At 35.0% G+C, this 26215-nt stretch overlaps 1 protein-coding gene across 14 annotated transcripts in view; it reads right to left on the bottom strand.

The window, feature by feature from the left end:
• FIP1L1 (factor interacting with PAPOLA and CPSF1) overlaps positions 1-26215 on the bottom strand; it is a 66799-nt gene that overhangs the window by 1325 nt on the left and 39259 nt on the right. For 8 of the 14 annotated variants that reach the window (XM_055588580.1, XM_055588584.1, XM_055588573.1 and 5 more), the window contains 5 exons: positions 14952-14978; positions 12889-12943; positions 11266-11321; positions 7516-7729; positions 312-449 (listed from right to left, as the gene is read on the bottom strand). In XM_055588580.1, coding sequence (XP_055444555.1) covers positions 312-449; positions 7516-7729; positions 11266-11321; positions 12889-12943; positions 14952-14978 — 490 coding nt within the window. The remainder of the gene's footprint in view (positions 1-311; positions 450-7515; positions 7730-11265; positions 11322-12888; positions 12944-14951; positions 14979-26215) is intronic. The other 6 variants (XM_055588582.1, XM_055588575.1, XM_055588576.1 and 3 more) reach the window with 2 other exon arrangements.

Here is a 26215-nt window from a genome sequence, read left to right as displayed (position 1 = left end):
TAATATTTACTACTAAAAATTGATTCATGACAAATTCCCTCCTGCTCAAGATAATGTAGTAAGTATAATTTTCATATATTTTTCATTTCATGCTAATTTTGGCTTATGGGTATTAAACATAATCTTGTTAGATTTCAAGGTCTTTGTTGAAATCTATAAAAGAACCAACTACTTTAACAGATTACTCTTGATCTTCTAATTAGGAACACATATATGCTCTAGTGGTTATTGGCAATGTTTGCTTCTACTTCCTGAAGTCAAATCAATTTCCCTGGCTTCAAACTGATTCACTATTTTATTAAGGAGCAAACCTTCGAGAGGACTTGTGTCTGGTTTCCTCTTTCTCTCTGTGTCGTCTTTCTCTGTGTCGTTCTTCTTTCTCCCGACTTGCTCTGTGGCGCTCATAGCCTCTTTCTGCATACTCCCTGTATCTGTATCGTTCTTCATCACTGAAACAGAATAGAAACAAGTACTCTTGACAGCTGGACTGTTGATTCTGAACGACTTCAAACTACAAAAGAGGTGACCTGAGTCCAGAAGTCCCCATGTTAGCACCTTAAACAGAACAAGTGCCAAGTATGTGTCTGCTGAACTGAGAGGAAAACAATGCTGCTCCCAAATTAGTACTAGATCTAATACAATACAAAATATACAATAATTACACATTATGTTAAAGGATCAAGTTTTTTCTATGCTTTCAGTTGTTACAGGGAAGAAATCTTATAAAAACAATGCTGTTTTTCTTCAGAAATTGGGAGCTGAAACTGATTTAAATTTTAATTTGCAGCTTCCCTTGTGGCTCAGCTGGTAAAGAAACTGCCTGCAATGCGAGAGACCTGGGTTTGATCCCTGGGTTGGAAAGATCCCCTGGAGAAGGGAACGGCTACCCACTCCAGTATTCTGGCCTGGAGAACTCCATGGACTGTAGTTTATGGGGTCGCAAAGAGTCGGACAAGACTGAGTGACTTTCACTTTATTTTACTTTTTATAATTAAAAGCATGTTTGCTTATCTCAGATTTCCAACCAAAATTCTTATATTTATAAAATCATAGGTAGACAGTTAAAATTCTAAAAACATATTAAAACTATTTGGCTTTCAAATACAGATAAGGTTCTTAAGTTTTTGAATCACATAAGAGTATATTCATCTAAAGAAGCAGTATAAACATTAAGAACAGTGTGACACCAAAACAACTTCCACAATATCCACACACAATGCGGGCTGAAAACTGCCTGTGTACACACTTGAATTCTGACATCCCAATAACGTAATACTACTGTGTGTGTGTCACTGGGGGTGGGATGGAGAGGTGGCCATGGGAATAACTTCAAATCCATATTAAGCTGCACCTCCATTTTCTGATCTTGGAGAAAATGGACTAGTGAAACTGGGACTGATGGCTAGTGTTATAAGCATAATCATCTTTACCTTCTGACACCTCTCTTCAGGTCCTTTTGTGAAAATCGAGATATACTTCTGTTTTTTTCTTAATCCTTCAAGTCTTTTTATTTAGCATACAGGCCAACATTCTCTACAGCCTAATATCAGTAAACTCTTTTAGAATGAATAAAAATATCTTTTGGAACACTGTTGCTAAAGAGCTATGGTTTCTAGAAATATTATGTGTAATACAAATTATTAAATTAGTAATTCGTACACAGCATCAAAATGCTAAGGAATCTCAGAGAATAACAGGAAACAGAATCAGGGGGAAGTATAAGCCATATAAAAACCAATCAACCTAACAGTGGTCTCTTAGCAAAAGTGATAATTCAGGAGTGTTATACCTAATGCCAAGTCATATTGCTGACCAAGTTATTATTGCCTGTGATACATTTTTATTTTTAAAAGTATTCATATATGCAGACATATATACATATATATATGTACACACGCACATACACATGAGAATAATTTTTTCTAATCATAAATATGTACTTGGTATTGGGAAGATGGAAATGTGCCACCAGAAGTAATGCACTATGTCCGGCAGTGGGAAGTAGCAAGAGCAGTCTAGGCAGAGCAGGCCCAGGGGCATCCTGACTCTGCTATGGTCCAGGGTAAGTAACTTAACCTCTCTACTCAGTTTTCTCACCTGTAAAACTGGCAACAGTCTTTTCAGGGTTGTTGCAGAATATAAAGTGTGTCTGGAACAAGAGTAGGCAGGCCCTCAACAAACGGCCACTAACATGCAGGTTCATCATCTTCATTAAATTTAATGCTAAAGTTTTCAGAAGTGGAACCCTTTTTGTAAAGGTAACTGACTAATAAAGTTTCTAAAAGGAGAATAAACTCGCACCTACCTACCATGCCAAATATTAACATTAATGTTACCCTCTTTAAAAATGAGGTTCTTGGGGCTTTCTTGATGGTCCGGTGATTAAGAATCCACCTTGCAATGCAGGGTACATGTGTTCAATTCCTGGTCCAGGAAGATCTCACCTGCCACAGGGCAACTAAGCCCCAGCGCTCTAAAGCCTGTGCTCCACACCAAGAGAAGCCACTGCAACAAGAGGCCCATGCACCTACTGCCCGTGCACAGCAACAAAGAGCCCGTGCACCACAAGGAGGACCCAGTGCAGCCAAAAATATTTTTTTTTAAATAAGCTCTTTGTAATGATTCCAGCTGGATTTACATAAAAATAACTAAAGTCAATTATCTCACAATTTGTCATTTGTAACCTCTTTCCCTCTCACCCTGCCACCAATTTTTATTAGGTTTGAGGCCTTTAAGATTCTGAAAGCAAGCCATCTGATGGGACCGTTCCCACAGATGGTGGAAGATTTGGTCTCATACTCAAAATATAAAGACCCCTTCTCCGATAAGCAGCTGCAGCACAAAGGTTTTTCTGGGCCTGGAAATCATTAGAGCTCATTTCAAATATCCTAGAATGACCAGCCTTCCCTCTGGACCACAATTAAGCAGCCTAAAAAACATGTTGAAATTTGTCTGTAATTTTCAAAACAATGACTCTGTAATTTGTAACACAACACATACTACATGCCATATTGCTAAAATGTCAGTCTTGAGGAAAAACAGCCTTTACTTATACTTCACTTGGATTTTCCAGAGAACACTATTTCTGGGATAATTCAGAACAACACAAAATTCTTCCACCTCTTTTCCCCTCTCTGGCCTTGAACTTTTAGTCAGATTTAGGTAAACATTACTCCTGATGCCCTACAGCTAGCAACCTGAAAATCAAACATGGTTTAACGATTAACACTTTTTAGCACCAATAAAAACTGAGTAGAATCTGTGCATGGTTGTGTCTGAAATTAAACTCAAAGTATTCTATAAACACTGTATTATTCATGCAAAGTAAACCTATATGAGCTCTAGCAAAGCAATTCATTTTAGGCTTCTTTCCTATTAAGTTTTGCATTACATTCCTTACCTTGTGAACATGTGCATTCAAGAGATAACAGTACTATCTCAAATATATTAATTTTAACTACATCAGAAACAATTTAACTTTCTGGAAAGTAGTGCCCTTGAATTTAACACAATTCGTGCACTTTTTTTGACTAAAGTTAACAGCACATTTCCCACCACACAAACTTGAAACATATACTACACACATACGAACATATGTATGGACCATGCTGCTACTGCTAAGTCACTTCAGTCATGTCCGACTCTGTGCGACCCCTGAGACAGCAGCCCACCAGGCTCCCCCGTCTCCGGGATTCTCCAGGCAAGAACACTGGAGTGGGTTGCCATTTCCTTCTCCAATGCATGAAAGTAAAAAGTGAAAGTGAAGTCGCTCAGTCGTGTCCGACTCTAAGCGACCCCATGGACTGCAGCCTACCAGGCTCCTCCAACCATGGGATTTTCCAGGCAAGAGTACTGGACTGGGGTGCCATGCTGCTGCTGCTGCTAAGTTGCTTCAGTCGTGTCCGACTCTGTGCGACCCCAGAGACGGCAGCCCACCAGGCTCCCCCGTCCCTGGGATTCTCCAGGCAAGAACACTGGAGTGGGTTGCCATTTCCTTCTCCAATGCATGAAAGTGAAAAGTGAAAGGGAAGTCTCTCAGTCGTGTCCGACTCTTAGCGACCCCATAGACTGCAGCCTACCAGGCTCCTCCATCCATGGGATTTTCCAGGCAAGAGTACTGGAGTGGGGTGCCATTGTACCTTCACTTATTTAGTCAATAAAATTTTACCAGGTGCCTACAATGTATAAGTCATATTATTAGGAGCTATTAGAGAAAAAAGATTAATAAATCTTACTGAGTTTCTTTCTGCACTTTTTTTACACAAAACTTTAAACTTCCAACCACAGTCCTAGTTAAGGTGACAATTATTATATGGTTAATCTGTAATGATAGTATATGAGTAATTCTGTATCCTCAGCACACAACTTTGTCCCTGGCACATAACGGGGATTCAAAGAATGTCAGTTAATGAATGAAAGAATTAATCCGATTCCCCACGACCTCTAAAAGAAGAAAGAAAAAACAAAAATCAAGTACAGAAAAATAAGGAAAACGAAGGCAATAGAATTTTTAAACTACCTAATTCCAAGACTAGAAATGATTTTAACACATCTAACAAAACAAATGTCTGAATCAAGCATATGCTCACATCCTGAACTGATACATTGCTTCATCTCACCAAGCAAAATCGGAAAACTATGTACCTGTGTATCTTATGCATAAAAATAGCTGATAAAGCAAGAAAAAGTTATCTTAAAGATATTTCATTCTACATTGTAAAGGTACCTCAATGGATATGTTAATTAGAAAGATGTTCATATCAATGCCTTGATAGTGATAAAGGGTGATTTTTAACCATTTCAAAACCTATCTAGCTAGCACAGTTTCACCAAGAGTTTTCAAGATCATTTTTTCTCTATTGTATTCACCCTCCTCCCGATATGTGTACGTCATTTTATTCACCGACATAGTCATTATGTGCCAGGCATAAACGGACAAAGGGCTGAGAACAGAGAGATGAAAAATGGTAGTCAATGCCCTGAAAGAGGCTTACTAAGACAGACATGCTCTAAAGAAAATACATAAAGTGCTTAGGAAGTATGTGAAGGAATAATTAAATTCTTTCTTTCAGGTTCAGAGAAGCTCATGGAAGACAAATGTGAGCAGAACCTTGAAGAATCAGTAAAAATTTGTGAGGCAGTAAAGGACAGGAATAACATGAAGGAAGGAGGTATTAAAACTATGAGGATTTCCAGATGTACAACTAGTTCACTATAGACAGAGCATGCAGTATATTGGCTTGGGAGAGAATTGGGGTTAAAATATAGAAGGGTGCACTAGTCTTGTGACTTATGGGTCACAAAAAGAATTTTGAATTCCTTCTTTTGGCTAGCAATAAATGAGTTCTTTCCAATGGCACAAAGTTTTAGGGAATCAATTTCCATATCCTGAACTTCCATATTTATTCTTTCCTAAATGTGCTTAGTCATTTAGTCGTGTCCAACTCTTTGCAACCCCATGGACTGTAGCCTGCCAGGTTCCTCTCCATGGGATTCTCCAGGCAAGAATACTGGAGTGAGTAGCCACTGCCATCTCTAATTCCTTCCTAAATATGGAGTGCCTAATGTTACAACAGCAGGTAAAACATCACACCATTTCTCCAGTTAATCTCTTCTCCATCATGTTCCTGATCTTTTACAAAAGAAAGGCATTCTTTTCAACAATTTTACTACAGTACATTATTGGCTCAGGGTATAAAAACCATCATGGCATCTAAGTTAAAATATTAGTGTCAGTAAGACCAATTTTATTCCAGGAACCATAAAGTTTTTACAGGGCTTTAGGCCTTTATCTCTTATATATCTTTCTGTTACAAAGTATGAAGTAAGAAATGGAATATTTTGGCCTGTGTCTTGAGACATTCTAACTTCAGATATACTGTAGAGGAGTATGGTGGGAGTCCTAAGAATTTTCCCTGAACTAGTAAAAAAAAAAAAACTAAACCAAAAATTCCTTCTGAAGGAAAGCAAAACAAAGTGTTGGGGAGGCAGCACCTTATTTTGAGTTCTGTGACTATTTTATCTTAGACAAGGGATATGGATTAACTCATGTAACAAAACATGAAAAATGAAGTTAGACTTTTTCCCCACAGAAATTGGGTGTAACGTGGCTGGCTGGCTTGTCAATAAATAGGAGCTGTATTTCATGAATTATTTGGTAGCTATTTTCCATAAATGGAATGGGGGAGTAAATTTCTATTGTTCTAGGCTACAAGTCTGTGGTACTTTTATTGTTATACTGAGTAACAACTGGGTGATTTCTTTGCTTTTAAGAAAACTGAGCCATGAGCTTATGGATCCTTAAAAGTAACTTCTGATGATATGTTAATTGTATAATTTTGACATATCACTAAATCTTAAAGTGCTCAAATAACTGTGACAGAGCCACAGCAAAATTCCATTAATTCTTATTTACGTATTTCATGTGAACAAGGTTTGTCAGGGCTTACATCTATACAATAAAGAAAGAAAGAAATATAATAACAGCAAAGCCTTTCTTCCCCCTAACAACAGTAACATTCATTTATGGATACAAACGTTAATTAAGAGATGGGCAGAAGCTCTTTCATCACACTAAGGAATGTAGCTCCAGTAAATTATTTTCAGAATTTGCATTATATTTATATATAGAAATAAATCATGATAACCAAAATCAGAAAAAAATTTTAAATACTTAATAGTATGGTCATTACATTTTTAATACATTAACTTACATAGGTATGTTGCAGGGTAAATAGGATGGATAATTAAAAATACTTTTTCATAATAAAAATACTTTACATTAGAATAAAATTCTTTCGGGACATGGTTCAGAAATAAGAATTTAGGCATAAAAAGAAATGAATTTAGGCATAAAAAGAAATGCAGAGTTTCCAACTGTTAAAGAGAGCTTGCTTATACATTTTAAAAAGACGGATAATGATGTTTAACAAATCACTGTAGTATCCTTAATCCACTGGATATGTTCAAAAGAGTAATGATAACTTTCAAAATTATGATACTTAAAACAGACTGGAAATTTTATCTATCTGGTTGGTTGGTTGGTTTAGTTGCTAAGTTGACCCCATGGACTGCAGCCTGCCTGGCTCCTCTGTTCATGGAATTCTCCAGGCAAGACTTACTGGAGTGGGTTGTCATTTCCTTCTCCAGGGGACCTTCCCGACTTGAAGCAAACCCGGGTCTCCAGCACTGCAGGCAGATTCTTTACCAATTAGCCAAATGTTTATACTTAAAATGAAAAATTTTATGTGGCAAGATAAAAATACATGAAGGGGTATGACATTTTCAAAACTGTTTTAAGGAAGAAATGAACAAACAAATTTGGACACTGTTGCTTTAGATAGTGGGAAGTCCTTATGAATTACACGACAGCCTTGATGCTTTTAAAATGGCTATCCTCACTACTCTTCAAACAATCCTTTCCAAGTTGAATTGGATTTTCCATTCTGGCACTGAATAAAAATTCTGAAGTGCATATAAAATACATGTGTATAAGTTCCTGCGCACTGAACATACCTGTTGAAGACACTCGGCGTGGGACTGTGATCACGCTCCCTTTCCCTCTCTCTGGTGCGTTCTCTCTCTCTGTCTCGATCACGATCTCGCTCTCGGTCTCTGTCTCTGTCTCTGTCTCGGTCTTTCTCTCTTCTTGAGTAATAGTCCCATTGCTTGCTGGTGTCCACAAGACTAGGCCATGAAGGAGTAGAACCAGGAAGGTGGGGAAAGGCAACTAAAGAGAAAGAATAATAATCAAAAATAAAAGTTATGGTACTTAAAAAACAAAAGAGAAAGATGAGAAAAAAAAAGGTAAAAATCCCACAAAAATGCTTCATTAGATTAAAAAGAAACTTATTTAGTATGTAGAAAAGAGAATACATGGTGAATACCCACAGTCTGGGGACATAGCCAGAAACAAATCTTAAAGATTTAACCCTTCATTTGAAAGGTGGACAGCAAACCAGAATTAGATACATCACCAACTTCCCAATATAGCAAAAATATAAACCAGAATACATTAGGATATCTTCAGAGTGCTGAGACAAAGTAATGGTCAACCTAGAAATGTGTACTCAAAATTATATTTGAAGAATAAAACAAAAGACATTTATAAACAAAAAATAAGCAAAAGTTATAAACAGAGTTCACACACAAAAATAACTTCTATTAGATATATACATAATGCATTTCAAGAGTAACCACTAAAAAAAAAATAAAGATAAATATATTATTTCAGAACAATGTAGGGAAAAAGAGAATATTTTAAAAAATCACCTGAAAATTTCAGTCACTTCACAACAGAAAGAATGGGGATATGCAAGACAAGTTTGAATGGCTCAAAAATCAACAGTAATACAAAGAGGATGGAATTAATCACTTAAGTGACAGAAATTGTTGATCTGTATTTTTAAAAATTCTACCTATATTCTGAACATTAAACATAAAAACACAAGATGGTTGAAAGTGAAAGGATGGGAGAAAAAATGGAAAACACTAATATCCCCTAATTTCCATATGAGTAACTGTATAAGTGGCAAAGCATTCTCATACTAAAAGGATCACCAGAGGAAGAATGACTACGTGAAGATAGAGGATGCAACTCACTAAGAACACAGAACAAATTAAACTTCCAAATATCTAACAACATAGCCTTACTTTCTATGGAATAAAAATTAATAAAAATAATACAGGTAGAAACAGAAAAATCAACCACAATCATTGGAGACTAATGTAATTTTTCAATTATCGACACTTTAAGCAAACAAAAAAAATCACTACAGATATATAAGGACTGAGCAAAACATTGTTAATAGAGTTGATTTAATGAACATAACATAAAAAATCTGCCAGGCAGGTAAAGAATACTCATTCTCTTCACCCATATGAAACATTTATGAAAATATATTATGTTCTTTCAAAGCATAATAGACATCATGTTTTCTGACCACCACACAATTTAAATTAGAAGTAAAAATGAAAAGTTATGGGAAAATAATCTCCATTTATTTCAAATTTAAAACACATTTGTGATAACTCAGGGGTGAGTCAAAAATGTCATAAATTTAAAATCATTTAAAAACTGAACACAAAGAAAAGTACAATATGTCAAAAGTCTAGAGATGAAAACTGTTCTGAAGGAAATTAATCTTAAAAAAACCTGCATTACAAAAGATGGAACATGAATGAATTAAACTTTCAACTTATGAGCTTAGAAAAAAGTAGAATAATCCAACAGAAGGGAGACAAGAAATCATGTCAGCAGAAAACTAGCATGTAGTAAACAAAGGCAGAAGTTGGCTTTTAAAGACTAGATGAATAAAACATAATAATCTTCTGACAAGATTAGGAAAAGAGACCTTATAAAAAAAATATCAGAACCAGTAAGGGACTACGACTACAGATGTTACAGGGATTAAACAACACAGAGAGCATTACATATTTTAGACCAACACATTAAGTAATTCAAAGAAATCTTGACTAGTCCTGTAATTATTAAAGAGATTAAATCAGCAATTTAAAGCCTTCCCACAAGACCAGATGGCTTTTACAGGTGACTTTTACTCATTTATAAGGTACAGACCAGTTGAATAATACAAAAACTTTCAGAGAATGGGAAAAAAGATTATCCCCTTAACTTATCCCATGTGGCTTATATAACCTTAATACTAAAACCAGTTAAGGACAACAGAAATAAAGGAAAATCAGTATTACATATAAACTTATTATATGTGAACTTAGATGTCAAAATTCTAAGTAAGTCTGTATTTATTTTAAAAAAGTAATCAGTTGTGACCAAATTAGGTTTATGTCAGCAAATAAACAGTGGTTTAATATTAGAAAAACTTAGAAATCTGCCACATTAACAGAGAAAGAAAACAATACGATCAACTCAGAAAGCATCTGATGAAACTCAATATCCATTCACAGTTTAAAAGCCCTTGGAAAACTAGAAGAGATTTTCCTTATTCTGACAGAGGGTTCTATCAAAAATCTGAGAGTAAAAATTTCATAGTGTAAATATAAAAGCATTTCTTTTAAAAAAATTTTTTTAAAAAGGGTAGGTGGGGTGGTTCCAGACAAGAACTCCACTTGTAGTATTTCAACATTATATAGAGGTCCTAGTCAGAACAGTAAGACCAAAAAATGAGGGGGCATGGGGTGTGACAAATGAATACCTGAAAAGGAAAGAAGGGCAGATGATACTGCCTGAGTTCTACAGGTAACAGCTACGAAGTATATATTGATATACCTGTTATACATATAAATAAAACAAAACCCAATTCTATTTCTAAATACAAGCAAATACAAACAGAACATGTAGCTTAAATGAAGATACTATTTATAAGGACAATAAAAACATTAGGTACCTATGACTAAATCTAACTAAAGATGTCTAAGAAGTGTATGGAGAGGTATAGCACTCAATTGGAACACATTAAAGAATATCTCCATAAATGGAGAGAATGCTTGTTCAGATGTTAACTCAATGTTGTAAGGTATGAATTCCTACAAACTGATCTAGAGCATCAAGATAATAATATATAGTAAGAGAAAGGACTCTGGCGACAGGCTGCATGGTTTCAAATTCTGACCTGACTATGCCACTTACTGTGTGACATTGGGCAAATTACTTAATCTGGCTGTTCTTAAATTCCCTAGTCCATAAAATAATGATCATAACAGTATGCCTGCTTTATAAGGCTGTCAGGAGTACATGAATCAATAGTTTGTCATATTGTAAACATAATATGAGTTAGTCACATTTAATAAAAATCTTAATAGTTTTCAATGAAACTTGAAAAGTTGATTCTAAAATAGATATATAAGAGCAATGGCCCAAAATCACTTCTGAAGCAGAGTAAGATAGCTTTTGCTAAAACAGATATCAGATTTACTACAAAACTCAAAATTAAAGAGTTTTATAGTAAGTGTGGCACTATTAGCATAGGGATAATTAAAAACTAACCAAATGAATAGTCTTGAAAGCTAAGAAATAGATACATGCATGCAGGGAACCTGATACACAAATGGAGATGACACTATAGCTACCTAAGGAAGGAGGGACAATTACATCCTTACTAAAGAAATGAAAAATATTGTGTTAAGTAACCTGGAATATATGTAAGATTAATTATTTCTAGAGTGAATATTTTTTAATTCCTTTTAAGATAGTACTTTAAACCATGGGAGCATGTTTCTACTATTTTAAAGTATTTAAGCACTTTACTGGTTTAAACTGAATCCGAGCAATTAAAAAATAACACTTACCATTGCCATATGGAAAAGCACGTGCAGAACGACTATCATAACCAGAGGAATGTCCACTGTCAAAGAAAAATGTATTTTTACATGTTGCAAGTTCTGAATTTTAGCTTGGTGCAAATGCAAAACATAAGGTAGAATTATGACTTTTACTTAACCACCATATAATTTGTTCTGTTTGTTTTTGTTTGTTCTTAGTCGCTCAGTTGTGTCTGACTCTTTGCAACCCCATGGACTGTAGCCTGCCAGGCTCCTCTGTCCATGTAGTGTTAGGTTTAATACTGTTAAATAGCCTGTGTTTTCAGTACTAAAAAATTAAGTTATTCTGGAATTACAACCACCATATAATGGCAGCTGCAATTCCATAATAACTTAATTTTTTAATACTGAAAACACAGATTATTAACAGTATTAAGCCTAATACTAAATGTAAAGAAGATACAGCTTGTTATTATTTAACATGAATAGTCCTCAATCAATTCAGCCTGACACAAGAGATAACAGAAACTTTGAGGCTGACAGAGTACTCCAGACATAGTTAAAATTTAGTCTTAAAAAACTAATTTTAATGAATAAAAATAAGAAATTCCACCCTACTGACAGACTCAACAAATACTACTTCTTAACATTTTTAATAAGAAAACAAATATATGTTTAACAGGGATTTAAAATTAAATGCTTATGGTCTCACAAGTCACACTTTGCTGAGTTTTATCATTTCTTCTGAAAATCATATGCAGTTCGATGCTACTGATCTAAAGTTCCCATGATTTTTCTTTAGTCTGAATCACTTTCTCAGAAATACAGTAATTTTTTTAAATAGAGTTTTTTGCCACTTAAGAGGAAATAATAATAGCTACCATTTATTGGTTAGTTCTGTCTGCCAAGAATGGTGCTGATGCTTTATATTCACCTGAGTTGTTTTAATCTTCATAATTCTATCAACCCCATTTGGCAAAAGAGGAACCTGAGTCTCAATGAGTTATTATGCACCCTGCCTTGCCACAAAGCTGGGAAATTTTGAAGCCAAATTTGAACCAGGTTTGTGTGATTCCAAAGCATTTGCTGTTAAACATGGTACTGCCATCCATGAGGTAAATGTTCTTTACCACAGCATTCCAAATAACATAAACTATAAATACAGGGTATAAAAAATAAGGTAACTGCCAGGCAAAAGGGATCCGTTCTTCCTCTGTGGAAGCCGAGCTGCATTGGGTAGCAAGGAATAAGGCAGCTTTTCTTTACGTGGTCCCTGATAACAGCTGTCCTTACTTAATCCTAAAACAGACATGCATTATTCATAATTTCTAGTCATCTGTTTGTATATCCCACAAAACTTGACTATAGGAAAGTTTTTACCAATCTAGCGGTTTCTTTAATAAGAGTACCATAAATCAAAGCAATATATTTCAAAATACTATTCATTTCGTTTTCTTTGTCCTCTTCTGTAATTAAGTATAGGTCCAATATCTTATCTGAGAGTAAATAACACAGATCTAGACTTACGAATTAAAAGGCAGGTACTACTGTTTACAAAATTAAATCTTTGAAAATATTACCAAGATACATATAATTCTTCTGTCAAAAGTCTATAAATGATAAAAAATTTACAGTGTCCATACTGATTACCTTTCTATTGTTGGTATAAGAGATGGAGGTGGAGCACCTGGTGGAGGAGGAAAACCTGAAACATTCAATCATAAGATGAAAAGAAGTTAGAATGTAACACAATGTCGACTTAAAAGTTGTGTGTCACTATATTTCTCTGGGACTATAACGTGCTTCTCTATGTTATAATGGACAGGAAAAAAATGGAGCTTAAATTTATAAACAGATTTTTGGATCAATATTAACTTGGAATGAACAGTCTGGTCTAATACACAGAGCACAAACTGGGAGTCAGGACACTCGGTCTTATTTTCAGCACCACACACAGCCCATTTTGTGAGTATAAGAAAGTTAATCTCAATGCCTTACCTTTTCCATATATTAAACAGTAGTAGGATTGCCACCAGATACATTTAAAGTATTTTAGAAGAAAAGCAAATAAAATAACATTTACCTCTTTCAAAAATATTTTGAGAGTTTAGATGTATAGAAATGGCCTTAAAATGCATAATTTTTAAATAAAATCTTACCAGTAAATATATAATGCTTAAGGCTGAGAATATCCATCATAAAATGTGTTTTAAATAGCACAACCCTAAAGAACTAATTCACAAAGAAAAGCACATAATGTAGTTTTCAAATCAGTTTAGAAAGGAAATAATGTGCAGCTTTATATCATGAGGTCTGCATTCTGAATAATTCACAAAACCTAGATGAAATACCACAGAATACGGCTACCAGGGACCTTAACAGTTAATCTACTCTGCACTTTCAAATTCAGTCAGGCAATGAAGCATGTCAACAAGGCTTGAAAAGTCTACAACTTACAATACCAATTCTTTATGACATCAATTTCTGCCAGGTTTTAAGGACCCTGACTATTAGGAAGTACATGAAATTATGTAATTTAAATCTCTCATACTACAATTCACATACTGATCTTAATGAGGACAAGAAGCAATCCAACAAAATACATGTTTGAAAACACTTCCACTAAGCCTTTTTAGTATTCTATGTAAAAATGAATCTCATTTCTCCTACCCCTTTTCAAATGTCCATTTAAATCAATTTTTAGCCTTGTTTCAAGCTGTTTTAAATCCACCATGCTCATTTTCACTGTCGAGTTTTAGGTTCTCCTCTATTAAATATCTTAGCAGTGTAAAACTTAGCAATTACTACTTAGTCCTAGAGTCCACAATCCTATTTTAGACAATCTTACAATCACATTTTTTTTAACCTGTAAAGACAGACCAATGACTCCTTTAAGACTTCTCCTGATAGGTCTTTTTCAGCCACACTCATACACAATCAGTGACTCTCTATCTGACAACTAAATATACTATCCTAAGCTATTTAAACTCCACTATTTATCAAGGTCATTTTGAATTCAGACCCACCCTTCCAAGCACTGTCACCTCTCATCTCTTTACATTTCATGACTTTTAATACTGAACTTCATAAACACACTTGCTATCATATCTGCATCACACTACAAAAGGAAAAAAAAAAATCACCCTGAAAAACTATAAAAAAAAAAAAACACACTGGGCCACATTTAACACTCCTGTTGATCATATTCTTACAAGAGTGAACAATTAAATCACTGCTCTATGAACAATCATCTGACCAGCTGTCAGCCTATCAGTGTGGTTCAGAACATATTTTCTCACAATATTAAGTTATGTCAGGAGGGTAAAAACAATCAGAAACCATGATAAAATCAAGATAAAGGGAACTTTCTCTTCTCTTGCAGTCACTTCATCATATAAAAAATTCTTTGGTTTGAAAAAACAATTTTTGATAAAAATTTTCTTTTTAATCCTATACTCTGTTTTCAATAAATTGATATGGTTAAGAATTTTCTCAGAATCTCTATTTCTACAGAAATGGGTAAGACAGGTATAAGAAAACTAAATATCTTAATCAAAACTGGAATGAAGCAAAGGCAGAGCTGAAAATAGGACCTTGAAATCCCAATAACCTATTTTATATTCTAACCACATCAACACCGTCCCTCCTGTAACTATTAGCTTGAAATTTCATGTTTATTAACAATGATGGAGAAAACATGAAAAAAGTTTTACCTGGAGGTGGTACAGTTATTGGAATACCTAAAAAACAAGTGATGAAATTTAATATAGTAACTGGATTTCAAAACCTGTTATGTACTTATGCCATCACGAAAGAAAACTTTGAAATAAAACCCCTCGCCTCATCGTCCTGGCTTATTCACTCAAAAGCAGCATTCTGTTTTCTTGCAGAGGACCAACAATTCAAGTATAATATCAGACTTCCTGATGAAAACCCAGTCTAACAACTTGATAACAAGATTTCCCCACTAATTGTAACCATGAACAAAGTGAGACGTTAGTTAAAAAAAGCACCTTTGTGCACACACAAATATCAAACTCCATGAAATTAACACTAAGCTTGATAATCAACATCTGATTTTGTTATTTTAACAGTATAATAGGCAAAGTGATAAGGGGCTCCTAAATACTGCAGGTAGTACAAGGTAACTCGGAAGATGATGGATATGCACTTTAGTAAAGCTATGAGGGATGTTCAAATACGGACATGGATTGTTTTTATTGGTGATAGGAGTGTGGAAAGGTTATTATTTCCCTTGACTTGTGGGAGTAGAGACAAGGGATATAGCCAATTCATATATTTACATCCCTAGGGCACGCTAAGATGAATGTAGTGGTTTACTTCAACAGAAGTCAGTAAATACTAATTTGAGTGACTCTCACTCGCACACATTATAATCTTTAAAGGAATAAACTACGTATAAACATTCTCAATTTACACTGGTCAAGAAAGTGAAAGTGTTAGTCGCTCAGTCGTGTCCGACTCTTTGCGACCCCATGGACTGCAGCCCACCAAGCTCCTCTGTCCATGGAATTCTCCAGGCAAGAATACTGGAATGGGTAGCGATTCCCTTTTCCAAGGGTTCTTCCTGACCCAGGATTAGAACCTGGGTCTCCTGCATTGCAAGCAGATTCTTTATCATCTGAGCCACCAGGGACTCTTCAAATGTGCCCTTAAATCCTAATTTAAAATTTACGTGTCATGCAAATTATAATTTTCTTGTTTGAAGAAAAATGACATTTCTAAGTAGAAAAATTTCCAATATGAAAAATTTTTTCAAGGAAAACATTAAATCATAAAGAACTTCAACAAAGTCAGAATGGTTTACTAAACCCTATCTTTAAAAACTACATCAAAACTATTCCCAAAGAGGAAAAGTAACCTAAATTCATTAACTAAGTACATAGGAAAAAATAATGAAAAAAATTGCTTTCAAATGTTTGCTTGTCAATGGAAACATCTGCTAATAATTTAAAAATTTTCTACGCATGTTTTACCAGATTAAGAGGTTTATTCAAACAGAACTTAAGGAAATAAGTAGGCCTTAAAATGGAGAATGAAGCACCTTACTTAACCACCCATGCAATAAAAGGATATGGTAAACTCAAACCAACAAGACAAAAAAGATAAATAATGCAGCAGTCATGTTTCAAAAATCATTAGGCATCCACAAGTCTACTAAAATGAGCTACACTCCATGGTCATTCTCATACCTTGAGCTACCTCCCTGCTTCCTACATTACTAAGCTGAAAGAATCCAGCAAAGAATACAAACTAACAAAAGTTCCAGACACCACACTAACTGGGAAATTAAGGAAGGCACAGTATATTAAATGCTCTTAAGAGCTGCTATTACTTGATCTTCATTAGAATGTTATAGATTTTTTAGAGTACTACTGAGCTTCACTATCTGTCCCAGTTTTCACATTTAAATACGTGACTATTTAATTCATGACCATTGTCCTAGGTATGGTAAGGTAACCATGCCAATTTCAGCAACCCACACTGTAATCCTAATAACTTTACCCAAGTAAATACATGAACAACATACATCACTTCAGCTAACTACAATGTGAACTCATATAAAATAACTAACAGAATACTATTCAGCTCTCTCAATATTCAGTCTTCAAAAACATTTAGGTTACCAAACTTCCACAAAACAAAAATAAAAGAATATAACCAAACTATTAAGTGTGCTATGAAGACAGTTAAAATTACAAACATTCTGCTTTTAATTTTTCTTACTACAGTAGTACCATAAGACAGATTCTTTTTAAAAATCAACTGAAAGGAATTAAGTACACAAAACTTATGCTACATAGATAGATATGGATGTCTTTCCAAACAATATCTACACATCAGAAAGTTGGCATAAGAACTAGAGAAGACCATTTGCGTGAAACGCATATCTCATCTAAGATAGCGTGAGACGTATATCTCACCTAAGATAATTCAAATCTTAATTTTGAATTAAAGTTCACTGAAACAGAACTTTAAAGTTGATGAAACACTGTACGATCCATTCTTTTGACAATTAGTAAATTTATTTTAAAAATGCTACTTAAAAAGTTTAATCTGTAATATAATGTTAGACCAACACAATTCTCATCTAGAAAATCACTATTTAGTATTTGACTTTTGTTAACAAGAGAGAACAGTAAAATGAAGGACAAAATTCACCTCAAAATTCCCTGTCCTGTTTCTCCCAGCACTCCCAACTTTCCTGGTCAACACATGTGCTGCCCAGCCAACAGATTTGAAATATACAAATTACACATTGTGTTTCTATATCCTTTATCTCTAAAATGAGTAGCAAATTACAGTAGTAAAAGTAAGATTTCTATTACTGGACAAAAGCTTTTGGAAAAGTTATATTCAAGTTCTAAAGGGAATGAATAGATGGGGTTTTGACACTTTAGCGACCATCAGAATTACTTCAAGAATTTGTTAAAATACAGATTGCTGGGCCCCTCCCCTGGAACTTCTGATTCAGTAGGTCTGGCATGAGGGAGAGAATCTGCATTCCAAACAAGGAGATAATGATGTTGCTAACCAGAGACCATATTTTGAGAATCACTGGATTTACACTCAAACTTCCCTGCAAATTGCACTGTGGAGCTACTCAAAATGTATAAATTCCATTTCAAATTTTTATTAAACAAAGCATGTGCCACTGTGATATAAAACAGTACAGCTGTATGACAGCTTATACTGTCTGGCACCCTCAAAAGAAAGAAAATAGGATTTAACTTTTCCAGTATGTAATATGAACTTTTAAATGTAAAGAAGTGTAAGGGTGGGTGGGGGGACTGTCAGGGGGTTGAAGGAACTGGTACAAAGAAACAGAAAGGCAGCACGCCAGCAAAACATCACGTCAAAAGGAATTCAACTATAAATTCATTATTTTTAAAATTCTCACAAAAAAGTAACAGCTCTGTATTCAAGTTAAAAAAAACGGAATAAAAATTATCTCTGAACTCATTCTTAATGTACCATTATTTTACACAACTTAGGCAAAGAAAGAGTTCCGTGATAGGAGGCCTCCAACTTGGCTTCCAATGATTCCTGCCTCCTGGTATGCATGTCTTTTTATACCTCTGGTATTCATATCCTCTCCTTGAAGGTGGGCTAGATAATGATTTATTTCCAACAAATGAAATACAGCAAAAATGATGGAATGTTATTTCGATGACTAGGTTACAAAAGAGACTGACTTCTATTTTGCTGGTTTCTTCTATTGTGTTCTCAGCATTCATGCTATGATGAAGCAAACTACCATGGTGGAGAGGAAGTGAATCTTTTTAACAAAGAAGTCAGTGAATCTGAACACGAATCTTTTCTTAGGAAGTCTTTGAGATGACCATCTCAAAGTCTGTGAAAGACCTTGAAGCAGAGGACCAGCTAAGCCGTCCCCACGCTGCTAATCCACAATCACTGTTCAACAATAAACGTATGTTATCTTAAACCACTGTGCTCTACAAAAGTAATCTGTTGTCGTGGATCAAGAGCTAACTAATACATATAGTAACCTGCTATCAACTACCTACTATTTCTGTATTCAGTTCAAATGAAAGAAAGAAGTACACCAGAACAATGTAAACTATGCTTTCTATTTCTCACTTGGAAATTATAATCTTCATCAACACTAGTATGTTACAAACACCAAAAAGCCTAATCACTTGCTTAAGTCTCACCAATTACTACTTTCAAGTCATCAAGCTCATAGGTAAATTCTGCACACACCAAAAAACTGAGTACAAAACATCAAGGTTTATAAAAATCTTTAAATATGACCTTCCACCACATGCTTTTCTATGTACCAGTGTTTTAAAGATTACATACACATAATCTACAATCTACACTTAAAAAATATATGACGTAGAATACTTATAAACCTATAAAGTAAAACAATTAATTACAAGGTGCAACAAGGAACAGGAGTAATTTGAAAGAAAAAATTGTGTTAAAAGGCACTATGAACACTTAAAGCATCAGAAATAGTTATCAGCATACTCTACACCTAAAAAGTAAAAAAGATAATTTTATATTAACTATAAAATTGGTGAATTATTTTATCTTTATTACAATCTCTCACTCTTTCAATTATAAAATAACCTAAAAGCCTACGGAAAACAAAAATTTTGTTAGACAAAAACATCTCAGATTAGAACTACCAATATTTTTACTTGTAAAGGAATTAAACTCTAAAGGCAAAATAACTAGAAGAGTAGCATGAATGAAAGCAAATATTAAGTCATAATTAAATTCTACAATATACAGCATCTATGCTTGTGAAGAAGACTCCCGAGAGTCTCTTGGATTGCAAGGAGATCAAACCAGTCAATCCTAAAGGAAATCAAGCCTGAATATTAAGGACTGCTGCTGAAGCTAAAGTTCCAATACTCTGGCAACCTGGTGCCAAGAGCCGACTCGCTGGAAAAGACTTTGATGCTGAGAAAGATTGAAGGCAGGAGAAGGGGAAGCAGAGAACAAGATAGCTGGGTGGCATCACCGACTCAGTGGTCATGAGTCTGAGCAAACTCTGGGAGATGGTGAAGGACAGGGAAGCCTGGTGTGCTGCAGTCCATGGGGTCACAAAGAGGTGAACATGACTGAGCAACTGAACAACAAACGCTGTATTAAAAATATAACTATTATAAAGGGAGTATCCACAGGGAGAAAAAGACATTCAAAAATCAACATCTTAAAGAAGCTTGTAATAGCTGCTACTACTACTACTACTAAGTCACTTCAGTCGTGTCCGACTCTTAGCGACCCCACGGACTGCAGCCCACCAGGCTCCTCCATCCATGGGATTTTCCAGGCAAGAGTACTGGAGTGAGGTGCCATTGCCTTCTCCATTTTAATAGCTATTAAACTTAAATTGTGCTCATTACAATTAGCATTATACCCTATTTTGAGTTTACACTATAGACTATTGTATTTTTTTAATATAGAAAACTATAACAAAACAGAAAATGAGTACTTCTTCAAAAATTCAAGAAGTTATTTTTCAAAAGGTACTTGTGGAAACTACATTTTTAGTGCTTACATTTTTGGCAAATAGCATAGATTAACCTGCAGATTTGCTGCGTAAGACCAAAAATCTTGATGAAACTGTAAAATCAGCTTAATGTTATACTCACAAAATAATTTCTCAAATAAAGGGACAAAATTATACTTCCTCAAGGGTGCAGATAATATTCACTGAATATAAGCCAAGCTTCTGCAAAGTAGCAGTTCTCAAAGTATTATCTGGAGTTTCCTGGGGGTGTCCCTAAGGCCCTTCTAAGAATTTGAAAGGTCAAAACTCCTTTCATAAAAACACTAGGATGTTATTTGCCATCTTCGTGTTCATTCTCTTACAAATGTACAATGAATTTTTCCAGAGGCTACATGACATGTGCAATCACAATTGATTTAATGAGAAAGCAAACAGGAGAATCCAGTTTTTTTGTATTATGCCACATGAGCAAAGAGATTTACAAGGTGTAAAAGAAGGCCACACTTTGCACTAAAATTTGTCATTCTGGAAGAATAATTTTTCATTAAAATGTTATCGTAGTGTGTAATTGGATTAGATATACATTAAAAATAGTATTTAAATAAAATATCTTAATTTCTTGGGTTTAATTTCTAATAAAAAAATGAATATGTCACACATAAAGAAAAGCTCTTTGGGGTCTGCAGTAATTTTTAAGAGTATAAAGGGATCTGTGACCAAAAAGCTTAACAGCCACTGCACTAGAAACCAGACTGCTAACAGGAAAATAATCTAAAGACAATGAAAATCCTGAGGAAATACTGAAAAACTTCGGAAGTAAACTGCTTTCAGCCCCATGTGTCATCACTAACTCAAATTCAAAATATTTAAGGAACAAACAAGATTTTTAGGTTCATATAATTTGTAGTACTAGATGACTACTATGGAGAAGGAAATGGCAACCCACTCCAGTGTTCTTGCCTAGAGAATCCCAGGGACGGGGGAGCCTGGTGGCTGCCGTCTATGGGGTCACACCAAGTCGGACACGACTGAAGTGCCTTAGCAGCAGATGACTACTAAGATGCTAATTGTCTTACCTACCTAACAAAAGTCTTTTAGGAAAAAAAATACTTTGCTCTAAAATGCAGAATTTTATACATTTTGAAATCTAAAGAGCCTAAACCCTATGCATGCATGCATATATGCTAAGTTGCTTCAGTCATGTCTGACTGTGTGTGACCCTATGGACTATAGCCTGCCAGGCTCCTCTGTCCATGGAATTCTCCAGGCAAGAATACTGGAGTCGGTTGCCAGTCCCTTCTTCAGGGGATATTCCCAACCCAGGGAACGAACCTGGGTCTCCTGCACTGCAGATTCTTTACTGTCTGAGCCTCTAGGGAAGCCCATTAAATTCTATATCCAACTTTAAAAGCAGAGATGACTTATCTATGGTCTGGGCTCCATCTCCGTAAAGCAAAGAGACTTATTCAACTTAGTAGAATTCTACTCATGTGCTAGATTTCAATTGTTTCCAAGACTTAACAGAACAATATTCACATGAGCCTTAACATTGATTAAGGAGTTAAACTGACTCTCCCTTCTCTGTTCAACAAACTAAATTATATAAAAATGAACATAATATATGACACTAAAAGTAAATTAACATTTAAAATTAAATTAAAAATCTATCATAAAACGTAATACAGTTTGATCAAAGTTTAAAAAACAGCCTATTTACAACTGTGCATTAAAACGTTATTAAAAATAATAATATAAACCAGACATGGACAAATACTGTACGACTCCACTTATATAAGGCACCAAGAGTAGGCAAATTCAGAGAGACAGAAAGAAGCCACCAGAAGCTACAGTAGTACAGCTACTATTATCTTTAATGAATATATAGGCTTTGTTATGAATGATGGAAAAGTTTTTGGTATAGATAGGGGTGATGGTTACACAACATTGTGAATGTACTTAATGCCACTGAACTGTACAATTACAAATGGGTAAGATGATCAATCTTACGTCACGTTATCACAAACACACATACCCACACAAAATCAACTGCTCTATAATATCAATCCTTCCAATTCTACAATTTTTCTTCCAACACACAAGTATTTAAAAACTGGTTTAATCAGAAAACAGACTTCTTAACACAAATCAGGCAAACAGTAAAACCTCAATTACTGTCGCTGTTTGGTCACTAGGTCGTGTCTGACTCTTTTCAACCCCATGGACTATAGCCTGCTAGGCTCACTCCATGGGATTTCTAAGGCAAGAACACTGGAGTGGACTGACATTTCCTTCTCCAGGGATCTTCTCGATCCAGGAACTGAAGCTGAATCTCCTGAATTGGTGGGCGGACTCTACTACTGAGCCACCTAGGAAGCCCAAAACTTCAATTAATTGAATTAAAGTCTGATTCCTACTTTTCACTCCCTAACTTCCTTAATCACAAATATATATGCATGCACTTTCACAACAAGAAAAATTTTTAAAAGAGCTTTTAGGCCATGTTACCAGGGTGAATACAGATAGGTAATGATTAACTTCTTCATTTCAATGTAGTTGAATAAAACAGGAATTCAAGCAAAATTGCCTGTGTTAGAATTCTGGTTCTGCTACTTTCTATTATGATTCCAGTTTTCTCATCTGTAAAACCAGAATAGTATCTACTTCAGATGGTATTGAGAATCAAATTGAGCTAAAACATGATATGTGTTCAGAACAGTGCTTTCAACAGTAGCGTTCAATAAACATTAACTTTTATTTCTATTATTACTCAGTGAAAGTATGAAAGCACACTAATAATGTGTGTCTGAAAAAACTCATACAATAGAAAGTATTTTCTGGATTACTAAAAATAACAGATTTTCTGAAAATTAAGGAAGATCTTGAATAAGTTACAGTGTTTGTTTTCAAGCTACTATCAGTATGGTAGCAAGGAACCATATTACTTTTCCATTTAGAAAAGCTAATCCAGAAGTCCTAACATTAATTTAGGACCGAACGTCCCTTACATGTTTATTGTACTCGCCAATACAAAACCTCCTTTACTCTTTAGACAAATCTACTGTGGCCAGAAATATGACTTTGTCTGTTATAACAAGACTTCACATACGCTGTAGATGTGTGTTTGAGGGGGAGAGGAAACAACACATCTCTTTTCTGTTAACTATTTTACAGTGAAAGCTTCTTGAATGAAGCAGCTTCCCTGGTACCTCAGTGGGTTAAGAATTCGACTGTAATGCAAGATACCAGGATTCGATCCCTGGATCAGGAAGATCCCTTGGAGAAGAAAATGGCAACCCACTCCAGTATTCTTGCCTAGAAAATCCCGTGGACAGAGGAGCTTGGAAGGCTTCAGTCCATTAAAGTGAAAGTGACGGCGCTCAGTCATGTCCAACTCTTTGCGACCCCATGGACTGTAGCCCGCTAGGCTCCTCTGTCCATGGGATTTTCCAGGCAAGAATACTGGAGTGGGTTGCCATTTCCTTCTCCAGGAGATATTCCCAACCCAGGGATTGCACCCGGGTCTCCCACATTGTAGGCAGACGCATTACCATCTGAGCCACCAGGGAAGTCCTGGGGTTGCAAGAATCGGATACAACTTAGCAACCAAGCCACCACCACAAGTGTCTCCTCATGCAATAAGCCACAGCCGTAAACCTCCACGAGCTGATCATAAATGTTACCCTCCACACCAGGGCATTTTTGAGTGAATAACAACAATTAAGCTGGGACAATAGGTTTAATAGGACTATTCCAGACAAATCTGGATTAACACCCCAAATTAAGGGCATAATACAACATCACTATATTTGTTCCATCATATACAGCTCTACAGTCTTAAAAACTTAAACATTTGAAAGCTGATGTTAACAAAGGCAACATTAGAATGTTTAAATTAATTCTCCAAAGATTTATTCCATTTTTTCTTTCAGTATTTCTGAAGGAGGCAAAAAGAAAACCCAAGGTTTCTCTAAGACAGAGTACTTTTAAAAGCAATACTTACGAAAAGACTGCTTGAGCCACAGCTTTCTTTCATTAGCCGCTTATGATTCTTAAGATGATCTAAATTATAGCAAACTCTACAGAATATGCTGTAATCATATGACTCTGTGGTAAATGGTAACTGCAAATGTGGCTTTAATCACTGCCTATATTCATCTGGTATATATATTAATGCAGCCATACTGTTGTTTAAAGCCAGTGCCCACTCTGACTGATAAGAGCCTGTGTGACTGTACCAACTGTCAATCTGAAAATTTCTTTGGTGTTACGGATACATAAATATGTTGCTAACTCAATTAGCTAACACATGTAGGGAATGTCAGGTATACACAGGATCTCTGTGATTGGCACTGCGAGGAAACACAGACGGAAATGGAGTGCTTATGCTCTCTCCAACAGCTCACAATCTAGTAAAAATAAGGAGTAATCCAGATAGTCTCAACTTACAAATACTTGGTTTTAACATGAACTAGTATCTTTCCCTCACCATCACCCCTAGCAAATATACCAGTTAGACTATGACCACATGCATTGATCATCTTTTAGTCTCATTATTTCCATATTTTATCTTTCTCATAGGACAAAAGACCCATTATGAATCAAGTCTTCATTATTTTCTCTTTTTATTTAGTTAATTCTCACTATATCAAAGATCCCAACCAATATATACTGCTTAAATCAGCATTAGAATTCATCTGAATTTGTATTCCTTAAATGCTGACAGGATGACATGGAAAGGTAATATAAGGATAAGCATCAAAAGAAATCTGTACAGGTGTTAAAAATATGAAAAGCATGCAATTGCAAATTAACATTAAACAGCTTAAACAACAAAAATATAATCAGTGGTACTCTACGGTATAATTCCATAGCTAATCTAAACATTTTAATAATAGATTTGTTATCCTTATAAACAGAGATTATATGGCAAAGAAATGAAATGATTTTTACCATTTTGAAAAAGTACACACATCCAGATAATGCCACTGCCTATCAATATCCTACAGAGCTTCTAAATATTCTTACACCAGTGAGGTATTTATTCCTTTGTTATTATTTTGTACCACTATTTTCTCTCACTTACTTTAATAACAAGTGTTGAAGAATACCTGGGGATATACTATATTACGTAGTAAATAAGAAAATTCTTTTAAATCAACTTTAGTAATTAAATAAGATTACAAAGCAATGTAAAGACTATGACCATATGCACCGATCATCTTTTAGTCTCATTATTTCTACATTTTATCTTTCTCACAGGACAAAAGATCCATTTATGAATCACTAAGTCCTCATTACTTTCTCTTCATTAGTTAATTCTCACCACATCAAAGATCTAATAACCACAGATTGAATCTTAACTTCTGAATGGTTTCAGCTTCAGAACAAGCAATTTATTGTCAGAACAAGAAATTCACTGAACTTGAGAAATAATGCAGTCTGGAGTAAGCAAGTCATACCTATCTAATCTTCTCTTTCTACTATTTTTGAGACAACAGATTCCCTAAAGCCAAAGTCATGTTTCATAATTTTCTTATCCTTTTTGGAAAGCAGAATCTCAGAAGGAAATCAAACGTGCTGTGGTTGTGGGGCTGATGCAATAGCTGAATTTTAGAGGAAAAGGATGAATATTACAAAGGATTATTCAGATCCCTTAAATGCCTCTGTACTCTAATCAGAACTGCCAACTCTTAAAGACAACTCTCTGGCAAAAGCAACGTGAGTGAGTCAATGTGGCTCTCTAGTATAAACTGATTTTATTAATAAAAAGCAACTTTTTACGTATGTGGCACATGTAGTTCTGGTTAGGACCAGCAGCTAATTTTTAACCCTTATTACTGGAGCTCTCCCTAGGAAGAAAATAATTATCTCAATCTGGTTAGTTGCATTAAAAACCGGCCAAGGGTTATAAATATTAAAAGTCTATTGTGAATAAAATAACGAAGGCTATCAGACAAAAGTTGGAAGTAT

This window comes from Bubalus kerabau, chromosome 7, assembly GCF_029407905.1.
Source record: "Bubalus kerabau isolate K-KA32 ecotype Philippines breed swamp buffalo chromosome 7, PCC_UOA_SB_1v2, whole genome shotgun sequence".
Lineage (NCBI taxonomy): Eukaryota > Metazoa > Chordata > Mammalia > Artiodactyla > Bovidae > Bubalus > Bubalus kerabau.
The sequence above is the reverse complement of the archived record's forward strand: the minus strand, read 5'-3'. Positions and strand labels throughout refer to the sequence as shown.